We start from the raw sequence: 25,611 nt of genomic DNA on the forward strand, positions 1-25,611 counted from the left end.
AAACGACACTGTAATGTTGGTCAGCGTCACATACGCTGCCGATGTTACCCTGGTTGTGTGTGCTTCAGGAGAGAGAATATTGTAATTATCCCCACTCCCAAATTCTTTTCTCTCTCCTATTCCTGTAGTTGCCTTACCCTTATGGTGTACATTCCTCTTTATCTCATTTCTGACTGTCTCATCTTCACTATCTTACATTTCTTAGGATTGAACTCCAGTAACCATTTATTTTCCCATTTCTAGAGCTTGTCAAGGACAAACTGAACACTTCTGCATTCCTCGGTGTTTGCATACCTCCCTACCTTTGGGTCGTCCGCAGACACTGATGTGTAGGGGGCTCACTCCCTTGGCAAGGTCATTAGCATAAATTAGAAACTATAGGGGGAGTGAGGCGCGACCCTCAGGGAACGCCACTTGTTATGTTCCTCCAACTCTAAACCTCTTCTCTTACAGTGACTTTGTTTTCTGTCCTTCTGTCAGGTAGTTCCTTACCCAGTTCAGTATCAGCCCAGTTATACCTGTGTGCTTCTCCCTCTGCTCTTCATGGGGACCAGCATCAAATACTTGTTGACAATGTAGGAAAATATAGTCTACCCAGTCTTCTTTTGCTGTCTTCTTCGTGTAGCCTGTTCATAGGTTAGTCATCAAGTTAGTCAGGCACGACTCTTCTCTTTTAAATACATTCTGCAATTTTGTTACAAAGTTTATCCTCTCCAGGTGTTAAATTTTGATAAATCAGATTACTTTTTCCATCACTTTACACGGAATACTTGTCAGTGACACTGGTCTGGAATTTTGAATATTGGGATTACCTTTGTCTCTTTGTACAGTTCTGGGAGGTTTCCAGTCTTAAGTTTTTCACTGAAAACGTTGTGCTGACCTTGCAGAAAGCAGTTACTGTGTAGCGTGTTGTTGGCACAGTTCTCACTGACTGTGGACGGTGGAGGTGTCATAACATGGCCTGAGGCCTCGAGGGAGGGGGTATAGTGGTGTTATATGGCGGGATATGACGATGATGGTGAGAACGGAGGGTTGATGGTTGAGGGCAGGATAGTCGAGCCGCCTTGTTTAATTTGATATGACCAAGAGAGCTGGGACTGGGGGTAGTAGGGGGGGGGGGTGTTGTTGGTAGTGGTGTGGTAGGTGGAGAGGGGGTTGGGGGGGGTGAGGGTGTAGGGTACACGCACCGTGCACTCTGGGAAAGTGTTTAATAACTGCCACAAGGATTGCAACTAACAAAGTTCTCGAGAGTTGCAGCTCTATTGCCAGAGGCTTTACAGGTATCACACACCAGTTTCGGGTCGGGTTTATAGGTGTCGGTAAGATTTACGCCTCACGAGGGATTTGTGTTGACTGTTCTCTGACGCTCTGCTTGTTTTATGATAATCTCTTGGAACGGCCTCGCCTCTTGCGGGGACGGCGTTCAATCCCCGCTGGTCCAAGTGCTGCAGGCCGTTCCTTCACTCCTTCCTCATGGCCCGCATTCTCTTGGTAGTTACCTGTTCTTGCCGGAAGTCTTCGACTCGATAAGATTTGTTTTGTTTCATCTGTTGAACTGAAAATAAATACACAAATTTCTATATTTTGTCTCTAGTCCCATTTTATATCTTAGCTTTACACTTCTTGACAATTATGGAGGAGGAGGAGGAGGAGGAATTATCAGGGGAAAGCGCCAAGCCATTAAGACTATATAGCACTAGGAATGGGTCAGGATAAGGATTTGGGATGGGACGGTGGGAAGGAATGGTTCCCAACCACTTGGACCGTCGGGGATTGAACGCGGGCAATTATGGAAACGCCAAGATACATAAACCCTTCAAGAAAATGTCGATGAAATTAGCTTTTCAATCTTGAAGTTAGCTTTTTAAACTCAAATTTGATAAATACTTAGCTTTCAAAATAAAAAGTATACTTGCAGATTTGAAGTTATCTCTCTAGTTCCAGGTTATCTTGAGGTTATCTTGAGATGATTTCGGGGCTTTAGTGTCCCAGGTGGTGCCTCGTCTTGCAGACATTGCAAGCCGTGCACAAGAGCGGTGGTAAGACCGGTTGCCCTGGTTGGCGGCCGGTTCATTTTAAATGTCACATAAAGTGAGGTAATAGAGAGCTGGAGAGTGCAACATTGCAGACAGGACTCGGGTGGCAGGGGGAAGGGTTTTTAATTTGACACCGGTTTATGTGGCACCGGCAATCGTGGCACTCCCCCTGCTCCCCCTATAACAGTGACTGGTTCATGCCTTGTTAGTGGTACCCTGTGTTCCAGCCTCGTTAGTGGTACCCTGTGTTCCAGCCTCGTTAATTGTACCCTGTGTTCCAGCCTCGTTAGTGGTACCCTGTGTTCCAGCCTCGTTAATGGTACCCTGTGTTCCAGCCTCGTTAGTGGTACCCTGTGTTCCAGCCTCGTTAATTGTACCCTGTGTTCCAGCCTCGTTAGTGGTACCCTGTGTTCCAGCCTCGTTAATGGTACCCTGTGTTCCAGCCTCGTTAATGGTACCCTGTGTTCCAGCCTCGTTAGTGGTACCTTGTGTTCCAGCCTCGTTAATGGTACCCTGTGTTCCAGCCTCGTTAGTGGTACCCTGTGTTCCAGCCTCGTTAATGGTACCCTGTGTTCCAGCCTCGTTAGTGGTACCCTGTGTTCCAGCCTCGTTAGTGGTACCCGTGTTCCAGCCTCGTTAATGGTACCCTGTGTTCCAGCCTCGTTAGTGGTACCCGTGTTCCAGCCTCGTTAATGGTACCCGTGTTCCAGCCTCGTTAATGGTACCCTGTGTTCCAGCCTCGTTAGTGGTACCCGTGTTCCAGCCTCGTTAATGGTACCCTGTGTTCCAGCCTCGTTAGTGGTACCTTGTGTTCCAGCCTCGTTAATGGTACCCTGTGTTCCAGCCTCGTTAGTGGTACCCTGTGTTCCAGCCTCGTTAGTGGTACCCTGTGTTCCAGCCTCGTTAATGGTACCCTGTGTTCCAGCCTCGTTAGTGGTACCTTGTGTTCCAGCCTCGTTAATGGTACCCTGTGTTCCAGCCTCGTTAGTGGTACCCTGTGTTCCAGCCTCGTTAGTGGTACCCTGTGTTCCAGCCTCGTTAATGGTACCCTGTGTTCCAGCCTCGTTAATGGTACCCTGTGTTCCAGCCTCGTTAGTGGTACCCTGTGTTCCAGCCTCGTTAGTGGTACCCGTGTTCCAGCCTCGTTAATGGTACCCTGTGTTCCAGCCTCGTTAGTGGTACCTTGTGTTCCAGCCTCGTTAATGGTACCCTGTGTTCCAGCCTCGTTAGTGGTACCTTGTGTTCCAGCCTCGTTAGTGGTACGCTGTGTTCCAGCCTCGTTAGTGGTACCTTGTGTTCCAGCCTCGTTAATGGTACCCTATGTTCCAGCCTCGTTAGTGGTACCCTGTGTTCCAGCCTCGTTAGTGGTACGCTGTGTTCCAGCCTCGTTAGTGGTACCCTGTGTTCCAGCCTCGTTAGTGGTACCCTGTGTTCCAGCCTTGTTAGTGGTACCCTGTGTTCCAGCCTTGTTAGTGGTACCCTGTGTTCCAGCCTCGTTAGTGGTACCCTGTGTTCCAGCCTCGTTAGTGGTACCCTGTGTTCCAGCCTCGTTAGTGGTACCCTGTGTTCCAGCCTCGTTAGTGGTACCCTGTGTTCCAGCCTCGTTAGTGGTACCCTGTGTTCCAGCCTCGTTAGTGGTACCCTGTGTTCCAGCCTCGTTAGTGGTACCCTGTGTTCCAGCCTCGTTAGTGGTGCCCTGTGTTCCAGCCTCGTTAGTGGTACCCTGTGTTCCTGCCTTGTTAGTGGTGCCCTGTGTTCCAGCCTCGTTAGTGGTACCCTGTGTTCCAGCCTCGTTAGTGGTACCCTGTGTTCCAGCCTCGTTAGTGGTACCCTGTGTTCCAGCCTCGTTAGTGGTACCCTGTGTTCCAGCCTTGTTAGTGGTACCCTGTGTTCCAGCCTCGTTAGTGGTACCCTGTGTTCCAGCCTCGTTAGTGGTACCCTGTGTTCCAGCCTCGTTAGTGGTACCCTGTGTTCCAGCCTCGTTAGTGGTACCCTGTGTTCCAGCCTCGTTAGTGGTACCCTGTGTTCCAGCCTCGTTAGTGGTACCCTGTGTTCCAGCCTCGTTAGTGGTACCCTGTGTTCCAGCCTCGTTAATGGTACCCTGTGTTCCAGCCTCGTTAGTGGTACCCTGTGTTCCAGCCTCGTTAGTGGTACCCCTGTGTTCCAGCCTCGTTAGTGGTACCCTGGTTCCTAGTTCGGTTGTTACCGGGACTTCAACTGATGTGGATACCAAAGTATATACTGATCCCAGGCTGGTTCTGTGTATCATTGCCTGTGGAACGACAGAGTATCAAATATTATCCCCTGCACCATAACATTGTTAAAATGTTACCTAGGCCTACTGCATAGGCTATCAGCCTTGTAGAACTCTCGTGTCAGCTATACAGAGGCGTAAGTGTGTGAGCACCATTACCCACAGGCGATCGTAAAGTGAGGCGATCGTAAAAATCCCGATTGGGCACTGTGACTTCAGTAGAGTTCCGGGTTGATTGGCTTTGGTCCTATCGTGGCTGAGTGGGTTAAGGCAGGTGTCTGGGAGTCACCAGAATGCTGGTTGAAGACCCCTCATTCCCCCAAAAGGATTTTCTCATTGATATATCATACCATTGGGATTTTTTGGTTGATCAATGATCTACCTAATGTCTCTAACATTCTGAAACCTATTTTGTTTGTTGATGATACTACCCTCATCTACTCTAACCCCAACCCACATACACTAAATAATGTTGTTAATAATAAACTAAAAAAAGTCCACTTATGGATGTTAACCAACAAACTAACACTTAATATAGAAAAGACCTACTACATCTTATTTGGAAGCAAATCTACAAATGCAGTTCAGCTTCAGATAGATAATGGCAATAAAAATGATGGAAAGTTTCTTGTCCTATTCCTAGACAAGAGACTCAACTTCAGTACCCACATATAACACATAACTAAGAAAGTCTCTAAAACAGTTGGTATACTCTCCAAAATCAGATATTATGTACCTAACTCTGCTCTCATATCAATATATTATGCACTAATCTATCCCTATCTCAATTATGGTATCTGTGCATGGGGTTCAACCACTGCAAACCACCTCAAGTCTATCATCACCCAGCAAAAATCTGCTATCAGAATAATAACAAATTCTGCTTTCAGACAACACTCAGCCCCCTTGTTTAAATCCCTAAACATGCTAAACATAATCTCACTCCACAAATTCTCTTGTGTCAACTACATTTACAAAACCCTGTTCTTAAATGCAATTCCTGCTCTGAAACTCTCCCTGGACAGATGTAATAGGACCCATAAGCACCACACCAGAAATAAATATCTCTTTGTTATCCCCAGAGTCAACCTTAATCTGTGTAAACACTCTATGCAAATAAAGGGACCCAGTCTATGGAACTCACTCCCTAATGAATTGAAAAGCTGTCCAACTTTTGCGTCATTCAAAAACAAAACTAAAAAGTGCCTAATTTCATCTTCATAGTTTTTTACCTTTTGCTTTAAAATTGCACTGTATCTATTGCTACCCAATCTCCCACTCTTTATGTACCCAGTCCGAACATCTTTACCATTGTGATCATTGCTGTCTTCTTATATGTGCTGTCAATCTACTGTATGGTGTCTATTAATCTTGTTTAAATTACCAATCAAGTTGTCAATGTAATCAGTGCTTTAATATACCAATGTCCTTTAATATACTTACTAATCTCTCTCGTCTCATTTTTGTCTTGCAATGTATCTGTTATTTTATTAATTCTGTTAGAATTTACCTACTTAAAATTATCTGTTAGATTAAGGACCTGCCCGAAACACTGCGCGTACTAGTAGCTTTACAAGATTGTAAATACTATGCTATGTATTCTCTCAAACTCAATGTACCTTCTTGTATATAAATAAATAAAAATAAATAAATAGAATGCTATTTTGTAGATTGCTGAGCATGCCAAAATTAAAACAAAAATCCATTCATAATATTGACCCTTTAATAGCCAAATTTACTCAGCCAGTGGTAAAACCATCCGTCCTCCTAATAAAACGTCGCGTTTTGACGTATACTCTACCTACCTAAGGCCAAAAATTATAGTAACAGAAAATGATAGCGGCCCGCAAAATTGATATCCTACCGCGTTTTCTGTTTTAGGTCCTCTGGTAGGTTAGGATGAGGGCACTTATGTACGACAGTTTCTTGACGTTGGGAAACCTTAGGAGGACGAGCTGGTTAAAAAGTCGAACCTTTCGTGCCCTGATCTGCCAGCCATCACGCGATGCCCTAGGCACCTCCCTCCCTCCCACTACAGCCACACGTGTGCAGGTCCCACTCCACCCTTCACCCACCAGTGTGGAGATCACACTGCCCTCGTCTCCCCTTGTCCCACACGTGTGCAGGTCCCGCTCCACCCTTCACCCACCAGTGTGGAGATCACACTGCCCTCGTCTCCCCTTGTCCTGGAGAATATTGTTGTCAGGTTTACTGTCATTAACGACCTCTGGCATTTTCTTCGCCAGTGTCACGTTAATGGTCCTCAACACACACTATAATCTTCATTACCTGTAGCTATAGCAGGGCAGAAGTTGTTGCTAAACACATGGGACAAAATCTTACAGAAGCGACCATACGAGTCATAAATACTCACACACCGCCTGAGTAAAACAGAAACAAGCAACACTTAGTGGGCCAGCCAGAGGCTCAGGGCCCGAGCAGGAATATCCCTGTTAATAAAAAGCTGGAGACATTCTCCTTAACATGTTCGCTATGATATGTTCACGTCCTCACTAGCACGTGTTCTCCTGGTCAGTTCACGCTCACGTCCTCACTAGCACGTGTTCTCCTGGTCAGTTCACGCTCACGTCCTCACTAGCACGTGTTCTCGTGGTCAGTTCACGCTCACGTCCTCACTAGCACGTGTTCTCCTGGTCAGTTCACGCTCACGTCCTCACTAGCACGTGTTCTCCTGGTCAGTTCACGCTCACGTCCTCACTAGCACGTGTTCTCGTGGTCAGTTCACGCTCACGTCCTCACTAGCACGTGTTCTCCTGGTCAGTTCACGCTCACGTCCTCACTAGCACGGGTTCTCCTGGTCAGTTCACGCTCACGTCCTCACTAGCACGTGTTCTCCTGGTCAGTTCACGCTCACGTCCTCACTAGCACGTGTTCTCCTGGTCAGTTCACGCTCACGTCCTCACTAGCACGTGTTCTCCTGGTCAGTTCACGCTCACACTCATGAGGTGTGTTCAGATTTTGTGAGTTTAGTTGAGCTCAATCCGCTCTTCAATTCTCGTATCTTGTTCACGTCTGCTTCATTATCTTCGTGATGATGAAGCAGACCCAGGTGGTGCCGGGTGTAGGTGGTGCTGGGTGTAGGTGGTGCTGGGTGTAGGTGGTGCCGGGTGTAGGTGGTGCCGGGTGTAGGTGGTGCTGGGTGTAGGTGGCGCCGGGTGTAGGTGGTGCTGGGTGTAGGTGGTGCCGGGTGTAGGTGGTGCTGGGTGTAGGTGGTGCTGGGTGTAGGTGGTGCTGGGTGTAGGTGGTGCCGGGTGTAGGTGGTGCTGGGTGTAGGTGGTGCTGGGTGTAGGTGGTGCCGGGTGTAGGTGGTGCCGGGTGTAGGTGGTGCTGGGTGTAGGTGGTGCTGGGTGTAGGTGGTGCTGGGTGTAGGTGGTGCTGGGTGTAGGTGGTGCTGGGTGTAGGTGGTGCTGGGTGTAGGTGGTGCTGGGTGTAGGTGGTGCCGGGTGTAGGTGGTGCTGGGTGTAGGTGGTGCTGGGTGTAGGTGGTGCCGGGTGTAGGTGGTGCTGGGTGTAGGTGGTGCCGGATGTAGGTGGTGCTGGGTGTAGGTGGTGCTGGGTGTAGGTGGTGCTGGGTGTAGGTGGTGCTGGGTGTAGGTGGTGCTGGGTGTAGGTGGTGCTGGGTGTAGGTGGTGCTGGGTGTAGGTGGTGCTGGGTGTAGGTGGTGCCGGGTGTAGGTGGTGCTGGGTGTAGGTGGTGCTGGGTGTAGGTGGTGCCGGGTGTAGGTGGTGCTGGGTGTAGGTGGTGCCGGGTGTAGGTGGTGCCGGGTGTAGGTGGTGCTGGGTGTAGGTGGTGCTGGGTGTAGGTGGTGCTGGGTGTAGGTGGCGCCGGGTGTAGGTGATGCCGGGTGTAGGTGGTGCCGGGTGTAGGTGGCGCCGGGTGTAGGTGGCGCCGGGTGTAGGTGGTGCCGGGTGTAGGTGGTGCCGGGTGTAGGTGGCGCCGGGTGTAGGTGGCGCCGGGTGTAGGTGATGCCGGGTGTAGGTGGCGCCGGGTGTAGGTGATGCCGGGTGTAGGTGATGCCGGGTGTAGGTGGTGCTGGGTGTAGGTGGCGCCGGGTGTAGGTGATGCCGGGTGTAGGTGATGCCGGGTGTAGGTGGTGCCGGGTGTAGGTGGCGCCGGGTGTAGGTGGTGCTGGGTGTAGGTGATGCCGGGTGTAGGTGGTGCCGGGTGTAGGTGGCGCCGGGTGTAGGTGGCGCCGGGTGTAGGTGGCGCCGGGTGTAGGTGATGCCGGGTGTAGGTGGCGCCGGGTGTAGGTGGCGCCGGGTGTAGGTGATGCCGGGTGTAGGTGATGCCGGGTGTAGGTGGCGCCGGGTGTAGGTGGCGCCGGGTGTAGGTGATGCCGGGTGTAGGTGGTGCTGGGTGTAGGTGGTGCTGGGTGTAGGTGGTGCCGGGTGTAGGTGGTGCTGGGTGTAGGTGGTGCCGGGTGTAGGTGGTGCTGGGTGTAGGTGGTGCTGGGTGTAGGTGGTGCTGGGTGTAGGTGGTGCTGGGTGTAGGTGGTGCTGGGTGTAGGTGGTGCTGGGTGTAGGTGGTGCTGGGTGTAGGTGGTGCCGGGTGTAGGTGGTGCTGGGTGTAGGTGGTGCCGGGTGTAGGTGGTGCCGGGTGTAGGTGGTGCCGGGTGTAGGTGGTGCCGGGTGTAGGTGGTGCTGGGTGTAGGTGGTGCTGGGTGTAGGTGGTGCCGGGTGTAGGTGGTGCTGGGTGTAGGTGGCGCCGGGTGTAGGTGATGCCGGGTGTAGGTGGTGCCGGGTGTAGGTGGCGCCGGGTGTAGGTGGCGCCGGGTGTAGGTGGTGCCGGGTGTAGGTGGTGCCGGGTGTAGGTGGCGCCGGGTGTAGGTGGCGCCGGGTGTAGGTGGCGCCGGGTGTAGGTGATGCCGGGTGTAGGTGGCGCCGGGTGTAGGTGGCGCCGGGTGTAGGTGATGCCGGGTGTAGGTGGCGCCGGGTGTAGGTGGTGCCGGGTGTAGGAGGTGCCGGGTGTAGGTGGTGCCGGGTGTAGGTGGTGCCGGGTGTAGGTGGTGCTGGGTGTAGGTGGTGCCGGGTGTAGGTGGTGCTGGGTGAAGGTGGCGCCGGGTGTAGGTGGTGCCGGGTGTAGGTGGTGCTGGGTGTAGGTAGTTCCGGGTGTAGGTGGTGCTGGGTGTAGGTGGTGCCGGGTGTAGGTGGTGCCGGGTGTAGGTGGCGCCGGGTGTAGGTGGTGCCGGGTGTAGGTGGTGCCGGGTGTAGGTGGTGCTGGGTGTAGGTGGTGCCGGGTGTAGGTGGTGCCGGGTGTAGGTGGCGCTGGGTGTAGGTGGCGCCGGGTGTAGGTGGTGCCGGGTGTAGGTGGCGCTGGGTGTAGGTGGCGCCGGGTGTAGGTGGCGCCGGGTGTAGGTGGCGCCGGGTGTAGGTGGTGCTGGGTGTAGGTGGTGCCGGGTGTAGGTGGTGCCGGGTGTAGGTGGCGCCGGGTGTAGGTGGCGCCGGGTGTAGGTGGCGTGCTCACGTATTGTTGTTTCATTTTCCTCTGCTGTTGTCACTTAGGTTGCTAGAACTTCAGGTTGGGGGCGGAGGGCCTCTGGTTGAGTGAAGGGGGGGGGGGGTAGTGGGGGGGGGCGGAGGGCCTCTGGTTGTGTGAAGGGGGGGGGGTAGTGGGGGGGGGAGTTCTGGTTGGGGAATTTATTATTTTTTTTTTTTACCACAAACGTAGCCACTCATTTACAATGCTAACCAGCATATATACATTTTTCTTCTGTCCTCCATGGACAGGGTGAGAGATCTGGTAAACATATAGTTCAATTTTTTATTGAACAGTCACCGACAGAAGGTGATTGTAGTGCTTATAAAAATGCTAATCTAACCTACACACAGAAATACATAACTACACAGATTTACGTCTGTCCTTCCTAAACAGTGTTCGATGTGTCTTTTTACATAAGGTCAATAATGTGCGTTTACAAAGGTGAAATGCAGTTCTGACCAGCTTCCACATATCCTGTTTACACATACATACACACATACATACATACATACATACATACATACATACATACATACATACATACATACATACATACATATCTATGTAAATGTTCGTTTGTTCCAAATCGCTAATCTCCGAAAGTTCTTCACCGATTACTTTGACATTTTGACACAACGTTCCATTCGCATACGAGCGTGTTTTTATATATCTACTATATAGATGTTACGTCTTTGACAGTTAAAAACAAGCTTTTTTGAAAAACTTTGTTTTTCACGTGATTTTGCATGTGAGGGGAAATCTCCGAACTCTCTTTACCGAATGCTTTGAAATGTTAACACAACGTTGCATTCGAATACACGCGTGTTTTTATATACCTACTATATAGATGCCACACCTGTGACAGGTAAAAACGTGTTTTTTCGAAAAACAGTGCCATGTTTTGCATGTAAAAGCAATACACACTATACTAAATATGTTACGATTCCATTTCAATGTTTCCGATTGCATTGATAAATTGAATTTTCATAGATTTCGATTTATTTTATTTTGATTTTATTATTTTATGTGACATTGCATTGGAATTGAGCTGTGTTGTTTACCATACCGTTCATTTCGCGAGTATAGTTTATTTTTTATTTTGTCATTTTTTAAGTTCTTTTTTTAACAGTTCTAATTCTTTTCAGTGATGGGAACACGAGATCATTTGATGTTCCCATTTTTCTGATGGAAACATCAGATCATTTGGGAACACATCGGACGAGGGAGTGGGGAATGGTGGGGAGGACGAGGGGACAGGGGATGAGGGAAGGGGTAATGGTGGGGAGGACGAGGGGACGGGGGTGTGGGGTATGATGGGGAAAACGAGGGGATGGGGGAGTGGAGAATGGTGGGGAAGGCAATAGGACAGGGGAGGACGAGGGGACGGAGGGAGGGGGGAATGGTGGGGAGGACCGGGGGGGGGGGCAAGGGAGGCTTGCTGTGGCTCAGCAATGCGCACGCGGTGCTGAGCCACAGCAACGCGTGGCCAGGTACATCTAGTGTGTGTGTGTGTGTGTGTGTGTGTGTGTGTGTGTGTGTGTGTGTGTGTGTGTGTGTGTGTGTGTGTGTGTATATATATATATATATATATGTCGTACCTAACAGCCAGAACGCACTTCTCAGCCTACTATTCAAGGCCCGATTTGCCTAATAAGCCAAGTTTTCATGAATTAATGTTTTTTCGTCTACCTAACCTACCTAACCTAACCTAACCTAGCTTTTTTTGGCTACCTAACCTAACCTTACCTATAAATATAGGTTAGGTTAGGTTAGGTAGGGTTGGTTAGGTTCGGTCATATATCTACGTTAATTTTAACTCCAATAAAAAAAAATGACCTCATACATAGAGAAAAGGGTTGCTTTATCATTTCATAAGAAAAAAATTATTGTAAATATATTAATTCAGAAAAACTTGGCTTATTAGGCAAATCGGGCCTTGAATAGTAGGCTGAGAAGTGAGTTCTGGCTACTAGGTACGACATATATATATATATATATATATATATGCGAACAAGCCTGAATGGTCCCCAGGACTATATGCGAATGAAAACTCACACCCCAGAAGTGACTCGAACCCATACTCCCAGAAGCAACGCAAATGGTAACTACAGGGCGCCTTAATCCGCTTGACCATCACGGCCGTCAAAAGGAAGTGATAGCCGAGGCTATTTGAGCCACTTCCCCGACGGCAACTCGGATGGTAATCTTGGGCATAGCATTTCACCAAATCACCTCATTCTTTGGGGCACACGTGAGGAACACAAATGCGAACAAGCCTGAATGGTCCCCAGGACTATATGCGAATGAAAACTCACACCCCAGAAGTGACTCGAACCCATACTCCCAGAAGCAACGCAAATGGTAACTACAGGGCGCCTTAATCCGCTTGACCATCACGGCCGTCAAAAGGAAGTGATAGCCGAGGCTATTTGAGCCACTTCCCCGACGGCAACTCGGATGGTAATCTTGGGCATAGCATTTCACCAAATCACCTCATTCTTTGGGGCACACGTGAGGAACACAAATGCGAACAAGCCTGAATGGTCCCCAGGACTATATGCGAATGAAAACTCACACCCCAGAAGTGACTCGAACCCATACTCCCAGAAGCAACGCAAATGGTAACTACAGGGCGCCTTAATCCGCTTGACCATCACGGCCGTCAAAAGGAAGTGATAGCCGAGGCTATTTGAGCCACTTCCCCGACGGCAACTCGGATGGTAATCTTGGGCATAGCATTTCACCAAATCACCTCATTCTTTGGGGCACACGTGAGGAACACAAATGCGAACAAGCCTGAATGGTCCCCAGGACTATATGCGAATGAAAACTCACACCCCAGAAGTGACTCGAACCCATACTCCCAGAAGCAACGCAAATGGTAACTACAGGGCGCCTTAATCCGCTTGACCATCACGGCCGTCAAAAGGAAGTGATAGCCGAGGCTATTTGAGCCACTTCCCCGACGGCAACTCGGATGGTAATCTTGGGCATAGCATTTCACCAAATCACCTCATTCTTTGGGGCACACGTGAGGAACACAAATGCGAACAAGCCTGAATGGTCCCCAGGACTATATGCGAATGAAAACTCACACCCCAGAAGTGACTCGAACCCATACTCCCAGAAGCAACGCAAATGGTAACTACAGGGCGCCTTAATCCGCTTGACCATCACGGCCGTCAAAAGGAAGTGATAGCCGAGGCTATTTGAGCCACTTCCCCGACGGCAACTCGGATGGTAATCTTGGGCATAGCATTTCACCAAATCACCTCATTCTTTGGGGCACACGTGAGGAACACAAATGCGAACAAGCCTGAATGGTCCCCAGGACTATATGCGAATGAAAACTCACACCCCAGAAGTGACTCGAACCCATACTCCCAGAAGCAACGCAAATGGTAACTACAGGGCGCCTTAATCCGCTTGACCATCACGGCCGTCAAAAGGAAGTGATAGCCGAGGCTATTTGAGCCACTTCCCCGACGGCAACTCGGATGGTAATCTTGGGCATAGCATTTCACCAAATCACCTCATTCTTTGGGGCACACGTGAGGAACACAAATGCGAACAAGCCTGAATGGTCCCCAGGACTATATGCGAATGAAAACTCACACCCCAGAAGTGACTCGAACCCATACTCCCAGAAGCAACGCAAATGGTAACTACAGGGCGCCTTAATCCGCTTGACCATCACGGCCGTCAAAAGGAAGTGATAGCCGAGGCTATTTGAGCCACTTCCCCGACGGCAACTCGGATGGTAATCTTGGGCATAGCATTTCACCAAATCACCTCATTCTTTGGGGCACACGTGAGGAACACAAATGCGAACAAGCCTGAATGGTCCCCAGGACTATATGCGAATGAAAACTCACACCCCAGAAGTGACTCGAACCCATACTCCCAGAAGCAACGCAAATGGTAACTACAGGGCGCCTTAATCCGCTTGACCATCACGGCCGTCAAAAGGAAGTGATAGCCGAGGCTATTTGAGCCACTTCCCCGACGGCAACTCGGATGGTAATCTTGGGCATAGCATTTCACCAAATCACCTCATTCTTTGGGGCACACGTGAGGAACACAAATGCGAACAAGCCTGAATGGTCCCCAGGACTATATGCGAATGAAAACTCACACCCCAGAAGTGACTCGAACCCATACTCCCAGAAGCAACGCAAATGGTAACTACAGGGCGCCTTAATCCGCTTGACCATCACGGCCGTCAAAAGGAAGTGATAGCCGAGGCTATTTGAGCCACTTCCCCGACGGCAACTCGGATGGTAATCTTGGGCATAGCATTTCACCAAATCACCTCATTCTTTGGGGCACACGTGAGGAACACAAATGCGAACAAGCCTGAATGGTCCCCAGGACTATATGCGAATGAAAACTCACACCCCAGAAGTGACTCGAACCCATACTCCCAGAAGCAACGCAAATGGTAACTACAGGGCGCCTTAATCCGCTTGACCATCACGGCCGTCAAAAGGAAGTGATAGCCGAGGCTATTTGAGCCACTTCCCCGACGGCAACTCGGATGGTAATCTTGGGCATAGCATTTCACCAAATCACCTCATTCTTTGGGGCACACGTGAGGAACACAAATGCGAACAAGCCTGAATGGTCCCCAGGACTATATGCGAATGAAAACTCACACCCCAGAAGTGACTCGAACCCATACTCCCAGAAGCAACGCAAATGGTAACTACAGGGCGCCTTAATCCGCTTGACCATCACGGCCGTCAAAAGGAAGTGATAGCCGAGGCTATTTGAGCCACTTCCCCGACGGCAACTCGGATGGTAATCTTGGGCATAGCATTTCACCAAATCACCTCATTCTTTGGGGCACACGTGAGGAACACAAATGCGAACAAGCCTGAATGGTCCCCAGGACTATATGCGAATGAAAACTCACACCCCAGAAGTGACTCGAACCCATACTCCCAGAAGCAACGCAAATGGTAACTACAGGGCGCCTTAATCCGCTTGACCATCACGGCCGTCAAAAGGAAGTGATAGCCGAGGCTATTTGAGCCACTTCCCCGACGGCAACTCGGATGGTAATCTTGGGCATAGCATTTCACCAAATCACCTCATTCTTTGGGGCACACGTGAGGAACACAAATGCGAACAAGCCTGAATGGTCCCCAGGACTATATGCGAATGAAAACTCACACCCCAGAAGTGACTCGAACCCATACTCCCAGAAGCAACGCAAATGGTAACTACAGGGCGCCTTAATCCGCTTGACCATCACGGCCGTCAAAAGGAAGTGATAGCCGAGGCTATTTGAGCCACTTCCCCGACGGCAACTCGGATGGTAATCTTGAGCATAGCATTTCACCAAATCACCTCATTCTTTGGGGCACACGTGAGGAACACAAATGCGAACAAGCCTGAATGGTCCCCAGGACTATATGCGAATGAAAACTCACACCCCAGAAGTGACTCGAACAAAAAGTGGCTCAAATAGCCTCGGCTATCACTTCCTTTTGACGGCCGTGATGGTCAAGCGGATTAAGGCGCCCTGTAGTTACCATTTGCGTTGCTTCTGGGAGTATGGGTTCGAGTCACTTCTGGGGTGTGAGTTTTCATTCGCATATAGTCCTGGGGACCATTCAGGCTTGTTCGCATTTGTGTTCCTCACGTGTGCCCCAAAGAATGAGGTGATTTGGTGAAATGCTATGCTCAAGATTACCATCCGAGTTGCCGTCGGGGAAGTGGCTCAAATAGCCTCGGCTATCACTTCCTTTTGACGGCCGTGATGGTCAAGCGGATTAAGGCGCCCTGTAGTTACCATTTGCGTTGCTTCTGGGAGTATGGGTTCGAGTCACTTCTGGGGTGTGAGTTTTCATTCGCATATAGTCCTGGGGACCATTCAGGCTTGTTCGCATTTGTGTTCCTCACGTGTGCCCCAAAGAATGAGGTGATTTGGTGAAATGCTATGCCCAAGATTACCATCCGAGTTGCCGTCGGGGAAGTGGCTCAAATAGCCTCGGCTATCACTTCCTTTTGACGGCCGTGATGGTCAAGCGGATTAAGGCGCCCTGTAGTTACCATTTGCGTTGCTTCTGGGAGTATGGGTTCGAGTCACTTCTGGGGTGTGAGTTTTCATTCGCATATAGTCCTGGGGACCATTCAGGCTTGTTCGCATTTGTGTTCCTCACGTGTGCCCCAAAGAATGAGGTGATTTGGTGAAATGCTATGCCCAAGATTACCATCCGAGTTGCCGTCGGGGAAGTGGCTCAAATAGCCTCGGCTATCACTTCCTTTTGACGGCCGTGATGGTCAAGCGGATTAAGGCGCCCTGTAGTTACCATTTGCGTTGCTTCTGGGAGTATGGGTTCGAGTCACTTCTGGGGTGTGAGTTTTCATTCGCATATAGTCCTGGGGACCATTCAGGCTTGTTCGCATTTGTGTTCCTCACGTGTGCCCCAAAGAATGAGGTGATTTGGTGAAATGCTATGCCCAAGATTACCATCCGAGTTGCCGTCGGGGAAGTGGCTCAAATAGCCTCGGCTATCACTTCCTTTTGACGGCCGTGATGGTCAAGCGGATTAAGGCGCCCTGTAGTTACCATTTGCGTTGCTTCTGGGAGTATGGGTTCGAGTCACTTCTGGGGTGTGAGTTTTCATTCGCATATAGTCCTGGGGACCATTCAGGCTTGTTCGCATTTGTGTTCCTCACGTGTGCCCCAAAGAATGAGGTGATTTGGTGAAATGCTATGCCCAAGATTACCATCCGAGTTGCCGTCGGGGAAGTGGCTCAAATAGCCTCGGCTATCACTTCCTTTTGACGGCCGTGATGGTCAAGCGGATTAAGGCGCCCTGTAGTTACCATTTGCGTTGCTTCTGGGAGTATGGGTTCGAGTCACTTCTGGGGTGTGAGTTTTCATTCGCATATAGTCCTGGGGACCATTCAGGCTTGTTCGCATTTGTGTTCCTCACGTGTGCCCCAAAGAATGAGGTGATTTGGTGAAATGCTATGCCCAAGATTACCATCCGAGTTGCCGTCGGGGAAGTGGCTCAAATAGCCTCGGCTATCACTTCCTTTTGACGGCCGTGATGGTCAAGCGGATTAAGGCGCCCTGTAGTTACCATTTGCGTTGCTTCTGGGAGTATGGGTTCGAGTCACTTCTGGGGTGTGAGTTTTCATTCATATATATATATATATATATATATATATATATATATATATATATATATATATATATATATATATAATAAATAAATACGTATAAACACACATACTTACACGAACATATACATACACATACATCTATGTTTCTCCTACTTTGATAGGGTAAGTTTGCTGCAATATAAAATAGAGATTATTAAGCACCTAACCATTGAAGGTGATTAGGGTGCTTGTACAAGCTCAGGTTATAGTTACATCATGGAAGATGGATGGGTGTTCTTGGTTAGGGGAGGAAGTAGGGGGGGGGGGCTTGTGGCTGGGGGAGAGGATACGGAATCAGGGGGGGGGGAACTTCTGGTTGTTGGGGGGGGGGAGGTTCTGCTTGTTGGGGGGGAAGGGATTTGTTACATATATCAGGTGAAGCCGCTACACCACCTCAGTTCTTGCCAAATGTGGTTTGTGCACTGCCCCCCCCCCCCCCTATTGTGGTCGGTGGTGCTCCCTGCTGTATTCATCTAGTTGTATTCACATAGTTGTTCTTGCCGGGGTTGAGCTCTTCTCTTTCGGCCCGCCTCTCAACTGTCCATCAATCAACTGTAACTAACTACTAACTAATTTGTTTCCCACACACACACCCAGGAGGGGGGGGGGCAGGTCCGTAACAGCTGCCTGTCTAGACAGGTACCTATTTACTGCTACGTAACAGGGCATCAGGGTGAAAGAAACTTTGCCCATTTGTTTTGCCTGGTCCGGGAATCGAACGCGCTCCACATAATTACGAGTCTGGCTGCTTCTCCCTGTTGTGGCTGCTTCTCCCTGCTGTGGACGCTTCTCCCTGCTGTGGACGCTTCACCCTGCTGTGGACGCTTCTCCCTGCTGTGGACGCTTCTCCCTGCTGTGGCCGCTTCTCCCTGCTGTGGCCGCTTCTCCCTGCTGTGGACGCTTCTCCCTGCTGTGGACGCTTCTCCCTGCTGTGGACGCTTCTCCCTGATGTGGCCGCTTCTCCCTGCTGTGGACACTTCTCCCTGCTGTGGCCGCTTCACCCTGCTGTGGCTGCTTCTCCCTGCTGTAGCTGCTTCTCCCTGCTGTGGCCGCTTCTCCCTGCTGTGGAGGCTTCTCCCTGCTGTGGAGGCTTCTCCCTGCTGTGGAGGCTTCTCCCTGCTGTGGAGGCTTCTCCCTGCTGTGGACGCTTCTCCCTGCTGAGGCCGCTTCTCCCTGCTGTGGACGCTTCTCCCTGCTGTGGACGCTTCTCCCTGCTGTGGACGCTTCTCCCTGCTGTGGCCGCTTCTCCCTGCTGTGGCCGCTTCTCCCTGCTGTGGCCGCTTCTCCCTGCTGTGGCCGCTTCTCCCTGCTGTGGACGCTTCTCCCTGCTGTGGACGCTTCTCCCTGCTGTGGACGCTTCTCCCTGCTGTGGACGCTTCTCCCTGCTGTGGACGCTTCTCCCTGCTGTGGCCGCTTCTCCCTGCTGTGGACGCTTCTCCCTGCTGTGGACGCTTCTCCCTGCTGTGGACGCTTCTCCTTGCTGTGGACGCTTCTCCCTGCTGTGGACGCTTCTCCCTGCTGTGGACGCTTCTCCCTGCTGTGGACGCTTCTCCCTGCTGAGGACGCTTCTCCCTGCTGTGGCCGCTTCTCCCTGCTGTGGACGCGTCTCCCTGCTGTGGCCGCTTCTCCCTGCTGTGGACGGTCCTCCCTGCTGTGGACGCTTCTCCCTACTGTGGCCGCTTCTCCCTGCTGTGATTGCTTCTCCCTGCTGTGGCTGCTTCTCCCTGCTGTGGTTGCTTCTCCCTGTTGTGGCTGCTTCTCCCTGTTGTGGCTGCTTCTCCCTGCTGTGGACGCTTCTCCCTGCTGTGGACGCTTCTCCCTGCTGTGGACGCTTCTCCCTGCTGTGGTTGCTTCTCCCTGTTGTGGCTGCTTCTCCCTGCTGTGGACGCTTCTCCCTGCTGTGGACGCTTCTCCCTGCTGTGGAGGCTTCTCCCTGCCGTGATTGCTTCTCCCTGCTGTAGTTGCTTCTCCCTGTTGTGGCTGCTTCTCCCTGCTGTGGACGCTTCTCCCTGTTGTGGCTGCTTCTCCCTGCTGTGGACACTTCTCCCTGCTGTGGACGCTTCTCCCTGCTGTGATTGCTTCTCCCTGCTGTGGTTGCTTCTCCCTGCTGTGGCTGCTTCTCCCTGCTGTGGACGCTTCTCCCTGCTGTGGACGCTTCTCCCTCTTGTGGACGCTTCTCCCTCTTGTGGACGCTTCTCCCTCTTGTGGACGCTTCTCCCTGTTGTGGCTGCTTCTCCCTGCCGTGATCGCTTCTCCCTGCTGTGGACGCTTCTCCCTGTTGTGGCTGCTTCTCCCTGTTGTGGACGCTTCTCCCTGCCGTGATCGCTTCTCCCTGCCGTGGACGCTTCTCCCTGTTGTGGCTGCTTCTCCCTGCCGTGATCGCTTCTCCCTGCCGTGATCGCTTCTCCCTGCCGTGATCGCTTCTCCCTGCCGTGATCGCTTCTCCCTGCTGTGGACGCTTCTCCTTGTTGTGGCTGCTTCTCCCTCTTGTGGACGCTTCTCCCTGCCGTGATCGCTTCTCCCTGCTGTGGACGCTTCTCCCTGTTGTGGCTGCTTCTCCCTCTTGTGGACGCTTCTCCCTGCCGTGATCGCTTCTCCCTGCCGTGGACGCTTCTCCCTGTTGTGGCTGCTTCTCCCTGCCGTGATCGCTTCTCCCTGCCGTGATCGCTTCTCCCTGCCGTGATCGCTTCTCCCTGCCGTGATCGCTTCTCCCTGCTGTGGACGCTTCTCCCTGTTGTGGCTGCTTCTCCCTCTTGTGGACTCTTCTCCCTGCCGTGATCGCTTCTCCCTGTTGTGGCTGCTTCTCCCTCTTGTGGACGCTTCTCCCTGCCGTGATCGCTTCTCCCTGCTGTGGACGCTTCTCCCTCTTGTGGACGCTTCTCCCTCTTGTGGACGCTTCTCCCTCTTGTGGACGCTTCTCCCTGCTGTACTCACCTCACCTAGTTGTACTCACCTAGTTGTGCTTGCGGGGGTTGAGCTCTGGCTCTTTGGTCCTGCCTCTCAACCGTCAATCAACAGGTGTACAGATTCCTGAGCCTATTGGGCTCTATCATATCTATACTTGAAACTGTGTATGGATTCAGCCTCCACCACATCACTTCCTAATGCATTCCATTTGTCAACCACTCTGACACTAAAAAAGTTCTTTCTAATATCTCTGTGGCTCATTTGGGCGCTCAGTTTCCACCTGTGTCCCCTTGTGCGTGTTCCCCTTGTGTTAAATAGCCTGTCTTTATCTACCCTATCAATTCCCTTGAGAATCTTGAATGTGGTGATCATGTCCCCCCTAACTCTTCTGTCTTCCAGCAAAGTGAGGTTTAATTCCCATAGTCTCTCCTCGTAGCTCATACCTCTCAGCTCGGGTACTAGTCTGGTGGCAAATCTTTGAACCTTTTCCAGTTTAGTCTTATCCTTGACTAGATATGGACTCCATGCTGGGGCTGCATACTCCAGGATTGGCCTGACATATGTGGTATACAAAGTTCTGAATGATTCTTTACACAAATTTCTGAATGCCGTTCGTATGTTGGCCAGCCTGGCTTATGCCGCTGATGTTATCATCTTGATATGTGCTGCAGGAGACAGGTCTGGCGTGATATCAACCCCCAAGTCTTTTTCTTTCTCTGACTCCTGAAGAATTTCCTCTCCCAGATGATACCTTGTATTTGGCCTCCTGCTCCCTGCACCTATCTTCATTATATTACATTTGGTTGGGTTAAGCTCTAACAACCACTTGTTCGACCATTCCTGCAGTTTGTCTAGGTCTTCTTGAAGCCTCAAACAGTTCTCTTCTGTCTTAATCCTTCTCATAATTTTGGCATCGTCCTCAAACATTGAGAGAAATGAATCTATACCCTCCGGGAGATCATTTACATATATCAGAAACAAGATAGGACCGAGTACAGAGCCCTGTGGGACTCCACTGGTGACTTCACGCCAATCGGAGGTCTCACCCCTCACCGTAACTCTCTGCTTCCTATTGCTTAGGTACTCCCTTATCCACTGGAGCACCTTACCAGCTACACCTGCCTGTCTCTCCAGCTTATGTACCAGCCTCTTATGCGGTACTGTGTCAAAGGCTTTCGACAATCCAAGAAAATGCAGTCCGCCCAGCCCTCTCTTGCTTAATCTGTGCTACCTGGTCATAGAATTCTATTAAGCCAGTCAGGCAAGATTTACCCTCCCTGAACCCATGTTGTCGATTTGTCACGAAGTCCCTTCTCTCCAGATGTGCTACCAGGTTTTTTCTCACGATCTTCTCCATCACCTTGCATGGTATACAAGTTAAGGACACTGGCCTGTAGTTCAGTGCCTCTTGCCTGTCGCCCTTTTTGTATATTGGGACCACATTCGCCGTCTTCCATATTTCTGGTAGGTCTCCCGTCTCCAGTGACCTACTATACACTATGGAGAGTGGCAAGCAAAGTGCCTCTGCACACACTTTCAGTACCCATGGTGAGATCCCGTCTGGACCAACAGCCTTTCTAACATCCAGGTCCAGCAGGTGTCTCTTGACCTCCTCTCTCGTAATTTCAAACTCTTCCAAGGCCGCCTGGTTTACTTCCCTTTCTCCTAGCACAGTAACCTCACCTTGTTTTGTTGTGAAGACCTCTTAGAACCTCTTGTTGAGTTCATCACAAACCTCTGTGTCATTCTCTGTATACCTGTCCTCGCCTGTTCTAAGTTTCACATCCTGTTCTTTCACTGTTGTTTTCCTTCTGATGTGACTGTGGAGTAGCTTTGGTTCGGTCTTGGCTTTGTTTGCTATATCATTTTCGTAACTTTTCTCTGCTTCTCTTCTCACCCTGACATACTCATTCCTGGTTCTCTGGTATCTCTCTCTGCTTTCTGGTGTTCTGTTATTCCGGAAGTTCCTCCACGCCCTTTTGTTCAGTACCTTTGCTTCCATACATGCCCTATTATACCATGGATTCTTTTGCTTCTCGGATTTTTCCTTTTGGGCCGGGATGTATCTGCTTACTGCCTCCTGACACTTTTGGGTGACATAGTCCATCATATCTTGTACAGACTTAGCTCTGAGGTCTGTGTCCCAAGGTATTTCCCTTAGGAAGCTTCTCATCTCCTCATAATTTCCCTTTCGGTATGCCAGCCTTTTGTTTCCTAGTTCTTTTTTTTGGGGGGGGATAATTCCTAGCTCTACCAGGTACTCAAAGTTCAATACACTGTGATCACTCATTCCCAAGGGCGCTTCCATCTTGACTTCCCTTATATCCCACTCATTTAGGGTAAATATCAGATCAAGCATTGCTGGTTCATCCTCTCCTCTCATTCTTGTTGGATCCTTGATGTGCTGGCTTAGAAAGTTTCTTGTTGCCACGTCCAGCAGCTTAGCTCTCCATGTCTCTGGTCCTCCATGCGGGTCTCCGTTCTCCCAATCTATCTTCCCATGGTTGAAGTCTCTCATGATTAGTAGTCCAGATCCATTCCTGCTAGCAACAGAAGCTGCTCTCTCCATTATGTTAATGGTGGCCATATTGTTTCTATCATATTCCTGTCTGGGTCTTCTGTCATTTGGTGACGGATTATATATGACTACGACTATAATTTTTTGCCCTCCAGTTGTTATTGTTCCTATTATGTAGTCACTGAAACCTTCACATCCCTGAACAACCAACTCCTCGAAATCCCAGCCTTTTCTTACCAGCAGAGCTACACCACCCCCACCTCTTCCTTCTCTCTCTTTCTTCATAACATAATAGTCCTGTGGGAACACTGCATTTGTTATTGTTTTCGTCAGCTTTGTTTCTATGAGACCTATTATGTCTGGGTTTTCCTCTAGTACCCATTCTCCAAGTTCATTTGCTTTATTTGTAATACCGTCTATGTTAGTGTACATTGCCTTGAGGCTCACTTTCTTCTATCCCTTCTCAAATCTCCTACTTGGTGAATGTTCTGCTGGTGGAGGAAGCTGTGCCATGGGTGTGAGGATTTGTGAGGGGGATACCAGGGTTGCAGAGGATACTGGGATGAGGGGTAGGGGGTCAAGTAAAGGGGGAAGGACAGAGAGGGTATGGGGTGAACGGGGCGGGAGGACAGGAAGGAAACGGGGGTTTTCTATGCAGTGGAGGGTGGTGGGGTTGCCCTCCCCGCTGGTGTTACTGGGTAGCTGGTTGTGGGTTCCCCCCTCGCCTCTGGGGGTTCCCCCCTCGCCTCTGGGGGTGATGTGTTGGGAGCTGTGGTTTCCTGGTTTTCCCCTCTCGCCCTGCACTTCTTCCTTTTTCTGCCGCCATGGCCCTCTCCTCCCTCGTCATGTCCCTCTGGAGGAATACTTTTTTGAATTCCCCCACATGTTGCAGGTGGCTTTTCTTTGTTAGAATCGTGTCCTTTGTGTTCTCGTTTGCAAACACTATCTTTAACACACGGTCTCGGTCTTTTTTGTACCAGCCTAACCTGAAAACCTTCTCAATGCTATGCTCAGGCCCTTCCATGTCCAGTGCCTTCAGTATTTCATTCACTGCTGCTTTGTCCTTGTCATTCCACTCTTTCCTATTAGAGCCTTCCTGCTCTTTAATACCTACAGCTACCACTGCTCTTTTCCTTTCCAGCAGCTGGCTAGTGGAGCGTGCCGCTTCCTGTGAGGTGGCTGCTTTCATGGCTACCTCCATCACTGCAGACATTACTTCAGAGTTGTTGTTTTTTTTAGCATTTCTGCAAATGTTGCTTTTAATGTGGCATTCTCTTCCAAAGTACTATTACCACCTTCTGCCTGGGTGGTTATCTGAGTCTCAGCATCGATACTGTTCGCTTTGAGAGCTCTAATCTCCTCCTTCGCTGCTGTCAGCTCTCTTTTTAGGTTGCTTATTTCATTCTTCATTTCCTGCATTATTTCCTGCATCTCACTCTTGATGTCCTCCAGAAACTGGGCGAACATTTCCTTCATTTCGTCGCCTGAACTTTTCCCTGTTCCCCTGTTGCTTCTGGCTGTCATGCTTGACGCTGTTCCTAGTTGTACCGTGATAGGATTCGTCAGAAGGGCAGAGTGGAGTGGGGGAGGAGAGATAGGGAGAGAGATAAAGAGGGAGAGAGAGAGAGAGAGAGGAGAGAGAGGGAGTGAGTATGTGTAAGGATGCTTCTCCCTGCTGTGGAAGCTTCTCCCTGCTGTGGCTGCTTCTCCCTGCTGTGGCTGCTTCTCCCTGCTGTGGCTGCTTCTCCCTGCTGTGGACGCTTCTCCCTGCTGTGGACGCTTCTCCCTGCTGTGGACGCTTCTCCCTGCTGTGGACGCTTCTCCCTGCTGTGGACGCTTCTCCCTGCTGTGGACGCTTCTCCCTGCTGTGGACGCTTCTCCCTGCTGTGAACGCTTCTCCCTGCTGTGGACGCTTCTCCCTGCTGTGGACGCTTCTCCCTGCTGTGGACGCTTCTCCCTGCTGTGGATTCTTCTCCCTGCTGTGGACGCTTCTCCCTCCTGTGGACGCTTCTCCCTGCTGTGGCTGCTTCTCCCTGCTGTGGACGCTTCTCCCTGCTTTGGTTGCTTTTCCCTGCTTTGGTTGCGTCTCCCTGCTTTGGTTGCTTCTCCCTGCTTTGGTTGCTTCTCCCTGCTATGATCGCTTCTCCCTGCTGTGGACGCTTCTCTCTGCTGTGGCTGCTTCTCCCTGCTGTGGACGCTTCTCCCTGCTGTGGACACTTCTCCCTGCTGTGGACGCTTCTCTCTGCTGTGGCTGCTTCTCCCTGCTGTGGACGCTTCTCTCTGCTGTGGCTGCTTCTACCTGCTGTGGACGCTTCTCCCTGCTGTGGACGCTTCTCCCTGCTGTGGACGCTTCTCCCTGCTGTGGACACTTCTCCCTGCTGTGGAGGCTTCTCCCTGCTGTGGACACTTCTCCCTGCTGTGGACGCTTCTCCCTGCTGTGGACGCTTCTCCCTGCTGTGGACGCTTCTCCCTGCTGTGGCTGCTTCTCCCTGCTGTGGACGCTTCTCGCTGCTGTGGACGCTTCTCCCTGCTGTGGACGCTTCTCCCTGCTTTGGTTGCTTCTCCCTGCTGTGGACACTTCTCCCTGCTGTGGACGCTTCTCCCTGCTGTGGACGCTTCTCCCTGCTGTGGACGCTTCTCGCTGCTGTGGACGCTTCTCCCTGCTGTGGACACTTCTCCCTGCTGTGGACGCTTCTCCCTGCTGTGGACGCTTCTCCCTGCTTTGGTTGCTTCTCCCTGCTATGATCGCTTCTCCCTGCTGTGGACACTTCTCCCTGCTGTGGACGCTTCTCCCTGCTGTGGACGCTTCTCCCTGCTGTGGACGCTTCTCCCTGCTGTGGACGCTTCTCCCTGCTGTGGCCGCTTCTCCCTGCTGTGGACGCTTCTCCCTGCTGTGGACGCTTCTCCCTGCTGTGGACACTTCTCCCTGCTGTGGACGCTTCTCCCTGCTGTGGACGCTTCTCCCTGCTGTGGACACTTCTCCCTGCTGTGGACACTTCTCCCTGCTGTGGACACTTCTCCCTGCTGTGGACGCTTCTCCCTGCTGTGGACGCTTCTCCCTGCTGTGGACGCTTCTCCCTGCTGTGGACGCTGTTTTGTACTGTATTCATCTGGTTGTGGTAGAGGGGGTTAAACTTCAACTCTGTCTTTCAACTTCTGTCCTGTCTTTCAGTCGATTGATGTATTACTCTTCAACTCTTATTACGTGAATCACGTGCT

General features: G+C 50.9%; 1 protein-coding gene across 1 annotated transcript; it reads right to left on the minus strand.

Annotated features, from left to right (window-relative positions):
* Positions 1 to 1,377: 1,377 nt before the first annotated feature.
* On the minus strand, positions 1,378 to 25,502 carry LOC138354565 (sericin 1-like). The gene is made up of 3 exons (XM_069308934.1): positions 24,059 to 25,502; positions 17,779 to 19,888; positions 1,378 to 1,555 (listed from the first exon to the last, which is right to left on the minus strand). Exons 1-3 carry the CDS (start codon positions 25,500 to 25,502, stop codon positions 1,378 to 1,380), a joined length of 3,732 nt encoding a protein of 1,243 aa, XP_069165035.1.
* Between the last annotated feature and the right edge of the window lie 109 nt (positions 25,503 to 25,611).

This window comes from Procambarus clarkii, chromosome 63 (genome assembly GCF_040958095.1).
Source record: "Procambarus clarkii isolate CNS0578487 chromosome 63, FALCON_Pclarkii_2.0, whole genome shotgun sequence".
NCBI lineage: Eukaryota > Metazoa > Arthropoda > Malacostraca > Decapoda > Cambaridae > Procambarus > Procambarus clarkii.

Bases quoted from the DNA above. Each gene is read 5' to 3' on its own strand.
- LOC138354565 (XM_069308934.1), bottom strand. From the start codon at position 25,502: ATGAATACAGTACAAAACAGCGTCCACAGCAGGGAGAAGCGTCCACAG. The intron at 19,889-24,058 runs GCATCCTTACAC...TGAGTACAGCAG, and splicing joins AGCTTCCACAGCAGGGAGAA to GGAGAAGCGTCCACAAGAGG. The intron at 1,556-17,778 runs GTGAAGCGTCCA...ATTTATTTTCAG, and splicing joins GGAGAAGCGTCCACAGCAGG to TTCAACAGATGAAACAAAAC.